Source organism: Pygoscelis adeliae, unplaced genomic scaffold (genome assembly GCF_000699105.1).
Source record: "Pygoscelis adeliae isolate BGI_AS28 unplaced genomic scaffold, ASM69910v1 Scaffold182, whole genome shotgun sequence".
NCBI lineage: Eukaryota > Metazoa > Chordata > Aves > Sphenisciformes > Spheniscidae > Pygoscelis > Pygoscelis adeliae.
This window is the reverse complement of record NW_008824669.1, coordinates 938,255-947,901: the sequence shown is the minus strand read 5'-3', so window position 1 is coordinate 947,901 and position 9,647 is coordinate 938,255. Positions and strand designations below refer to the sequence as shown.

Here is a 9,647-nt window from a genome sequence, read left to right as displayed (position 1 = left end):
CACAACAAAAGGAAGAAATGAAATAACATGGGTCCCAGGAAAAGCAAAATATGGATGGAGGATGTGGGAAATGAGCACGTCTGGTTACACCACATGCTTGGCCATAGAGTATTATACCAGAGACAAGCTTGGCTCTACACGTTAAAGGGAAATGGTAGTAATAAAGTGGTGGAGGAGTATATTTTGACTAGCACAAAGAGCAAAATTGGAAACATGGGTGGGAAGCTTCTGGATTATACCCACTATTATACAGAAAAAAGGTTTTGTTTCATGTAGCACGTTTCACACTTGGGTTAAACCTTGTATCAGATATTCACATGCAACATCTAAAAAACCTGATCTAAAATCACTTCCCAAGAAAGATAAAATAGACCTAACACCAACATTCAACTAAGCTGCTTAAACGGGACAAAGTGTTGACTTTGTTGACATCAAGGACATCGAAGGATACCTTTCAAAACAATACAATCTTTCCTTTTCTCATCTGCGGCTGGAACATAAACATCCAAGGAGTAATAGGTAATCTGTATCAATTCTATTTGTAATAATTATTCATAATTAAAATATTATTATTTGTAATAATTAGGCGCAGCACAAGGCCCACAACAGAATGAATTGACATTGAGGCAGGTTGTGAACTTTTCAAGAAAAAAGGCCAATCAAGCCCCAAGCACAGAGGCTCACAGGAAATCCCAAGTATTTTAAGATACCAGCAAATTCTGACATTTGAGACAGTAGCTCAGTGCAAAAATACTTGACGCAGCATGGGCACCACAAGCAATCTCATCATAGCATTAGAGATCTGAGTGAGCTAATTGCTTTGCATCTCATGTTTCCAAAACTAATATATTTAGCACCAGGTCAAGTGTCCCTACACTGCACTATATTCTTCTGTGTAATTATACCCACAGAGCCCCAGTTGCACCGAGGACTTGTGCTGAAGACAATGAGCAAAATGCCATTTAGAGTCAATGTCTCTGTATGCAGTATCAGCCACGGGAGTAGGCAATATTCCCTCTCTCCATGCATAGAAGTGGAGGGCGCAATCTCCTCCTACCATTTGTGCAAGCCCTCCAAACTGTTGACTGCCCAAGATTTTCAGCTGGGACTGTGAAAAGCCTAGCCTTGGTTGTATTTGTTCTTATGGAAAGTGCGATGAAACCATCAGTGACAGAGATTGCTTTTAAGGTTTTCATCATGAGAACTAAAGCGTAAAACTAACTAAATAAAGAGGACATGGAAGGACAGCGACTATCTGTGGGGCTGATGAAAAAGCAAAATGGATGCAAGCAACGGAGTCCAAGGATGCCTCAAAGAAATGAGAGGTTAAGCCCACAGTTTGCCTGAGGGAGGCATGGACTGCTGAGCAATGAATACACTTGAATTAAAAAATGAGAAATGAAATTAAAAAGCAATCAAGGGTAAGAATGAGGCACAGAGAAAGTAAGAAAAAACAAAGCTTTGCACAGCGATTATGTCTGAGCCAAATTCAGCAAGTGTAAGAATGATCAGGAAGCTCCAATGAGGTCAAAAATAAAAGACTGAATTACCAGGAGGTCTGCAACACTGGTCACAGAGGTCAGCGGTCATGGATGTGATCGCTCACAGCTGGGGTTGTGGGGGACATGGGTGTAGCCCCACTCACAACAAGAAGACTGGCTTCTGGATTTGGCTGTCTACAAACATAGGTAAGACTGAGCTTTGTACCTGCCCATACACGTAGAGAGCATGCAGCTAATTTTTTCAAAACGACATAAAACATGTTGATGGCAGGTTATAACAGAGATGTTTTTGAAAGAAATGTCACGGGGTTTAAACCACTTTGGATGAAAGGGCTTTGATTCACAGCTGTTGAACGCTGGGCATTGGCAAAACTCAGCCATTACTTTGTCATACGGAGGCAACAGATCTGTGTAAAGTGCAGAAAGCAGAGTTAGCCTAGATATTCAGCCAAATATTCAAAAAGAGCTGTTTGCATGGACAGAAGTAGGCCTAGATGCCCACAGAACAAAGTTAGAGACTGAAGCAAGCTGCTACTGGGTATTACGTGAATTAGGATTTAATTGTCTCTGTACTAATCAGCAAGGGTAATGGTCACCTTTTGGCTGGTAAATGGGACACCTGTAATTCACCACTCCAGGGCAAGAAGCTTCTGAAGAGCTCCTACAGCCCAATGTGATTCAAACCCTAGGCAAACCAACAACTCCTATGCTCCTGTGCAGGGTGGGCTTGTGGGAACTGGATTAGGGACTGCCAGGTGGCCACAGCCACAGCGAAAGGGGCAAGCGTCTGTAGGTCACTCTGTAGTGACTCACATCCCCCAGGGTTTGAGCTCAGGAAGGACCGCGGTGTAACACACCGGGGAATGACACCCTCAGGATAATGCAATTTGCACACGTAAAATATTGAAATAACTGACTTCCATTACCTTAATTTACTGTCATCTGGGAAATGGAGAAGGACTGGCAATTCACAGACTAGATCAGCAAGTGTTTTTGCCATCTTAACAGCAGAGGTGCAACTCAGCAATGCTAGAAATAAAGCAAGTCTAGAGGGAGCAGGGATTCAAACCCTGCCTGTTTTCTACACCAGAGCCATAGAGAGCACTGCCAGGGAGCTCATGAGAGGAAATAACATACCTTCATGCTCTGGTACTAAAAATTCAGCCACTTGATGCTCTCCTTTAAAAGCAAATGAAAGTTATGAGTCAGAAAAAAACTCCAAGTAGCAGAAGGTAAGAATTTGGCTTTGGGACACTTCTCACAATAAAAGTCTCTGTTGCAGCCTGTGATGGAGCTGAGATTGTTTGCAGAGTTTTGCAGAGCTTTAATTCACATGCCACGTACTTCTGAGCTTTCCCCTTTTATTTGATGTGGGGAGACAGGAGCATTACATAAAGCAACCAACAGCAGCAATGAGAAAGGGAATGGGATGACCAGCGGGGGATGACTTTGCAGGCAGCTGAGTTAATCTACCAGCTCCCTGTCTGTTCTGCCCCCTCCATCCCATTGCCATCTCTCCCCCAGCACAGGCTCCAGTGCTCCTCTGACCTCTCGGGGAGCTGGTTCAGCTCCTTGTCTTTGCAAGGTTAGTTAGGCACGATGGGGATGCCAGCTCCCCAGTTCCCATCCCCTTGAAATGGTCTTGGGAATACCCTGTAGCAAGAACAGCATGGCTGGATTCTCAGCTTCTCCTATTATGCTAGACAAGATCCAGTCACTTTAAGGTGATGGCCATATCCCATACATACACGTATTGGTGTATATAGCCTCAAGACTTTGCTGTCTCCTGAAGTTTCCAGTGCTCTTCTCCTCTGAAGAAAACCGACCAAAACCAAGACCTGCTCTGCAGCCCCGTCAGGGATTCAGCAAGGTGACTCACGGGTCGCATGTCATTTCGCTGGGATAGTATTTCACTCTGGTTAGAAATGAAGGGGGCACAGAGCTGTGTGTTGAGAGATGACTCACTAGGTGACCTTCAGTTTACGTCTCTTGGGAAAAATATTTAAATGGAAAGAGACTTTTAACACTGGAATAGATGGTCTTAGGTTACGGTTAACATCTTCACAGGGTGTTATGAACAGGCCAGAGGAGCACATGCCAGGTATGGGGCAGGAGCTCTCAACTGACATGAGTTGACTGTAGTTCCTCAAGAGCCCAGCCTAGGACAAAACACAACTCAGGCCACATGCAGCCTCTGTACCCACATCACAACTACAGCTGTTGCTGGTATAAGTAAGATATGATCTTGTTTTATAGCACGGTACGGACTAAAAGATCTCTCAAGGTGTAGTCCAGGTTTATTTTCCGTGAGTTTATTCCTTATTTGCCCATGCTGTGCAAAATTTGATCATAAGCTATCTTTCTTATGCGGGTAAGGAAAGGGGTAAAGATATCTGGGGATTGATTTGCAACTGTTGGATAAAAGCTGCTTCAGAAATACCAAAATGGTGGTATAACCTCAAGTCTGATATTAATTATAGGGTACACACACATAGGAGCGATGTTTTATTCTCATTTAAAAGATGTAAAGCTTTCAGATAATGCAGGCTGCCTGCATGGGAAGGTTTGCTGTTTCCTGCTGTGTGATTCTCTGAGTTATTGTAGTGCCCCCTCTGACAGACCCCAGGGTAATCTTTGTTTAAAGCCTTTAATAGCTTCGAAAATGTGTTCTCCTCACTTGGCTGAAAAAACCAAAAGTTTTAAAGGAGCAGATTCCCTTCTTCAGCTGACTCTCACCCTGTGCAGAAGTCAGGCTGCTAAAAAAACCAGTATTTAGTGAATTCCCTGTCAATAGAATATTGGTATATAGCAAAGTATTGCTCTGATATTTTTCCCTTGCCAAAGCAGGCAAGGACCATCCTATTGATCTCTCCCATGCTACAGGTTGGGAGATGAAGACAGGGACGATTTCAACATTTTTTACTGTACTGGCAGTTTCCTGATGTAATCCAGGATTATTCCCTGCTGGCCAAACAAAAGCTCACAAAAAAAGGCCAGCCCTCAGCTGAGCGTCTGATTCAAAAGAAAATTCAGCTGAAAGCCGAACATTGGAAAGATGAGTCAATACAAAAGCAAGCAGCAGCTCTGGATTTAAGCAGAAGTCCACAGCATTTAACCTACTTTAGCAGATCAATGCAGTGGATTTTTAATCATCACATTAATCCTAAAATAAAAATAATCACCCCAGAGATCCTTATTAAAGCCCCTTAATTATATCTCATTTCATCATCCTTTTTACTCAGGATCAGAAGCTACAGAGACCTGAGTTTCCCGATGTCATTTTCCAGCTTGCAGTTTAACTCTCTCGTTAGGACTTTAGCTGCTGCTATGGGGATGAGGCACTGGCCTTGCTGAGAGCACCCACATCCATCCCACTTGGGGGAAAACTGAAAAAGGGAAAAAAAAGGTGGGCAGGATTCTGCTTTCCAGTGACACGGTACAAAACAACAGGGGAAGGAGCAGAGAACATTATATGGTGGGTGAAAATTGTGTGAATACCTAGAAATTCAATCTCTGTATTCTCCCCTTCTTCCAGCAATGCCAGGAACTCATTAATATCTCATTAAGGGGAAAGAGAGGACTTGACCAGAGGCTGGGCCCCTTGTCAAATTTCACCGAGCAGAGTTTATTTCCTGGAGCATGCTCTCCCACCTGCAGTCCTGCCATCCCCACAGCCAGGCTTTGGGAGCACGGCCGTGAGCAAACGCAGGACCACGAGCCTCCATGGCACCCTCCATGGAGAGCTTCAGGTGGGTTTTTATGGCAATAAAACCAGCCCATTCCCTGCTTGTAAGGGCAAGTGGCATGGCACAGCTTACAGCCATAGAGCCAACTTTTCCATCTTTCTCCCAGAAAAGGGTGCCTTTGTCCACACCACTTATTGGGACCAGTCTCTAGTCTATGCTGTCCCCTGCGTTGTGCCCAAGCTGCTTGTTTTAGGTTAGATTCCCCCTGCCTTGCTGGCCTTTACCCATTTCCACCATCTTCTTGCAGAGACAAACGCTAGCCCTGTGTTATATTTAGGCTTAAAAGCATTGTACGTTTACTGGAACAGTACTTTAGGGCAATTTTCAGGTTTCTCTAAATAAACTAGGGAATTTTTTCCCACTGCCTTGGGAAGAGGCCCAGAGGCCTGTTACTGTTGCAGATGTTGGGATGCAAGCAAAGGCTATCAAAAACCAAGCAGCATGTTGAATCCTAGTGAGTAAATGGCTTTAGGTTTAGGCAGCGTCCCCAGGCTCCAGCTTGGCAAGCGGCCTCCAAAGCTATAAATATCCCACTTCCCCTCTGCAAGGATGCTCTCCAAAACCACCAGCTCCACCGTGGCCCCTGGACGTGCAAGCTATAACGTGTCCAAGGAACCTCACAGCCGGCATCAGCTTCTAACAGGGGACTTAACACCGGAGGTTTGTGAAAGAAAAGACTAATTAAAGGTTACAGCTACCCCTGCACGGAGCGGTCTGGCAGTCAAAGCGCCCGGGAATGGTCACCATAACATACTGCAGGGCATGAGAGTGAGAGAGGGAAAGAAAAAGTGAAAAAGTACCTTCATGATAATATTATGGTAACGATGTAGGCTAAATCACCTTTCTATCATTAATAACTGACAGCCTGAGACTGCCACATCCTGCTTTTTTATTTCCATGAAAGATGGGAACTACCACTTCCCAGCAGAAAGGAGTCAAAGTGCTTTTTCCCTGCACTGAGTGGGGGGAACCCTCTTTGAGACTCTTTCATGTGATTAAAAAAAAAGGAAAACAAACAAATCATTACAGGCTGGAATAAAAAAATTAAATAAACAGTATTTTCTAGTCAAAGTGTCAAAACGTATGCACATCTCCCTGCTTGAGCCCCTTTGATGGCAGAGTGCTCAGAATCAGACTTTCTCCTAGCAAGCCTGGGAATTGGACATCACCCTTTTTTGCATTCCCTGCAGCCCGCTGATGACAGGAGAGGCTCCCAGGACATGAGGCAGGACAGAGACTGGCCACAGAGATCACTCAGTGGAAGAGTTTTAGTTGCATCTTCTCACCATTTTATCTTTACTTTGCTATTTTTCATTTCAATCTATACTTTGGATTTACTTTTCATTGCTGTAATCCTGTTGCAGTCATTTCAAGTTAGAAAAGCAAGTATTGGTAGGGCTGCAAGGCCTCTAGGACAAATAGGAGGAACTGAGAAAATAAGGCAAGATGAGACCTGAACTGGTCATAAAGTCATCCTCTCAACAACAAGGCAGCTCGGTACTACCCTTGTCTACCTAACAGGTTCCTGAAGCCCCCAAAGATGGAGATTTTATACCTCCTCAGGTAGCCTTATTCTTTAAAAGTTTCCCTTCATGGTTAAAGCCAAATTTTTCCTGCTGCAACTTAAGCCCATGACTTCTTGTCACCTCGTGAGTCTTCACAGGGATGTGTTTATTACCTTCCTCTTGGCAGAAATAGTCTGGGTGTTTCAAGACAGTTGTCATATCTCCCCTCAATTTTCTCCAAGCCAAACACAGGTGTTCTACACCTCTGCTCGTTCTTGCTGCTTTCCTTTGGCTCCTTCCAACTGAGTCACATCTTGCTGGAAGTGAGGTGCCCAAAACCAGAGTCCCCCAGCCAAGGCCTCACTAATTGCTCTGTGGATAAACTACAACACTCCAGTCTATACATATTAATATTATGCTTGCTGTTCCCCCCCAGCAAGAAACATTTGCTGATTTGTCAACCTTTTGCTTGCTCTTGGCACAAGGCAAACAACCACATGAGTTGCAAACCAGGAAAGAACCAAACCATTGATCTCTTCTGGCAAAATGCAGCTAAATTCCAATAAAAAATTCCACAGCAGCTGCCTACACTACTGAAACCTGCTTACCTCAAAGCATGTAAGAGAAATATTCCCCTTTATAAAATCATACAAGCTGTAACACCTCAAACTAGATTTAAGCAAAATAAACTCTGCATGGGTCAAGGTCAAACACCTGAAGATCCTTACTGGTGTTTGCTGTAAAAAAGAGAAGTACGATTTTCAGATCAAGGACTGATGTGCTCTACAACAAAGCAGTCTCAGCAGTAATTCATGAGAATACAGCAGTGAAAAAATAAAGTGTGCTCTCTGCTATTTGGAACACTAACATAGCCACTTTGATTTTAGGAATTGCATCTGCATGTTTGTTTCTAAAGACATTAAAGTTTAGGCAATGAGCATGCTACCTTAATTCAACCTCTCAAGCTATTTCAGCTTGAACTTACATAGGGTGAAAAGCCTATCTGGCAGGGTCTGATCCGGGCAAATACTCAGATGGTACAAGTCAGTCTAGCTTAAGTTAAGTAAGACCTAGATTTTTACAACAGCTGAGGACTAAAACACAATCTAAGAAACACACAAATCATTATATTCTGCCTAACATTCTCCTGTATTAATAATCTAACAGACATTACAGATGCCGGATGCATTTTCCCAGATTGACAAGAGATTAATATTGTCAGCACACCACCAAGAAGTGGTTTGAACCGGTATAATGGTATGGCTGGATCTCTGTCTCCATTCAGCCCCACCAGACAACTTTTCCTGTTCCCTTAAATCCCCCCTTACCTTTTGAGATAGTTTCTCCCATAGAGGATCTGCTGCAGCAAGGTGACCACGGCAAAGGCGCAGATGAATATGAAGAACAAAGTTCTGTTTCCCAACAAATCCCTGCTTGACGAAGGGTCAGTGTATCCCATCCTTACGAAAAGCCACTGAAGCTCTGCTGGGTAAAATTCAGTTCATTGTCACCTTCATGCCCTTTTTGCTGGGAAGCGGAGGGGAACGCTCACTGGCTTTTCTCTCAGCAATCCAAGGACAAGGTATTCCATTGTTTGGCCCTGCTGCCCCTTCCTTGCCCCTTTTGGATGTTAGCTCCAGGATTGTGTGCAATGGCTTGCTTCCACAGTAAAGTTTCCAGGAGATTCAGACGTGGGTAACATCTAAAATCATCTCTCAGAGCTCTTTCAGCGCAGGCAGCCTGTGCTGTGCAAGAGGCATTCTGTTCCCTCTCAGCCTCTCTTGAAAACCCGCTGCTAGCAATTATCTACTTCAATCCCATTTCATATTCCAGATGGGGGAAGCTGCAAATAAACCAGAAAACTGCAGCCAATGGCAAACACAGGGCTCCGGCAACCCGCGTTGGAAACACATAGTCGTCAGCTCTTCTTTGCTTCTGCTCAGTGATTCCAACGAAACGTGCTTGCAAGGAGACGTGACTGGGGTGTGCTATTATTGAACAAGCATGTAACAATCATGAGGATTTCATTCAGTCCCCTGCAAAAAACAACAGCAGCAATCTGGTCAGGCTAGCAGGAAAGCCGCATTTTGTGTAGCAGCGTACCGTCCGTACCGTGCCTTCGGTACTGTAGCATTTGCATGCAGAATGCAGTGCCTTTAGTCATAGACCACTCACTATTTGGGCTCCTATATTTCCCCTGGTTATTCCTCCAGAGTGAGCATAAGCAAGGTCACTGTGCATCTCTTCAAGGACAGAGCTCTCGGTTCCTGCATGCTGATTTATTGGAGGCTCTGAGTAGCCTCACAGCCGCAGAGAGGGAGACTGCCTCTCAGTGCAGGCTCTAAGAACCATTCATTTAAAGAGACAAATATTCTGATTGTTCCTCCACCAGAAACAGTTCTCTTTTGAAAGGGCAAAGCAACAAGTCCTTGTCCACGGCCACCATAACTCCTCTAAAAATCTCCCCATTGTCAGGAGAGGCTCAACTCAGCTCACAGGGAAATCAATGGGAGTTTTGTTGCCGATTTCACTGGGAGAAAAATCTGCCCCCAACCCTTAGCTTCTTACAGTAAGTTCCAATGAAAGCTTTATCCATGAATGAAACGTCCTGGCTAGGAGGTTGGTTTGCCCCCATAGCAGACGGGAAAAGGATTTTGACAACAAAATGTGGAAAAAAAATCCTTTGTCTAAGAGAATGGCAAGATTTTTGTGTGAATAAATTTTCCAGCAGTTAAATCAGCGTATGCTAAATGTTCTAGTGTGCCAGCAGCCCAGATGTGCGAAGCAGCAAACGGACTGTTTCTGGACTTTGTCTCAGCTGTAACTGGTGCTGCATGGGAAGAAGGGCCAAAGGTAACTTTGTGCAACCCTTTCAACCCAGTTCCTGTTGCCAG

At 44.2% G+C, this 9,647-nt stretch overlaps 1 protein-coding gene across 1 annotated transcript in view; it reads right to left on the bottom strand.

Moving 5' to 3' along the window:
• The window catches only part of ST8SIA5 (ST8 alpha-N-acetyl-neuraminide alpha-2,8-sialyltransferase 5), a 96,259-nt gene extending 88,047 nt beyond the window's left edge, over nt 1–8,212 (bottom strand). The window contains exon 1 of the mRNA XM_009322978.1: nt 8,082–8,212. Within this exon, the coding sequence (XP_009321253.1) occupies nt 8,082–8,212 (131 nt within the window). The remainder of the gene's footprint in view (nt 1–8,081) is intronic.
• Nucleotides 8,213–9,647: the final 1,435 nt, after the last annotated feature.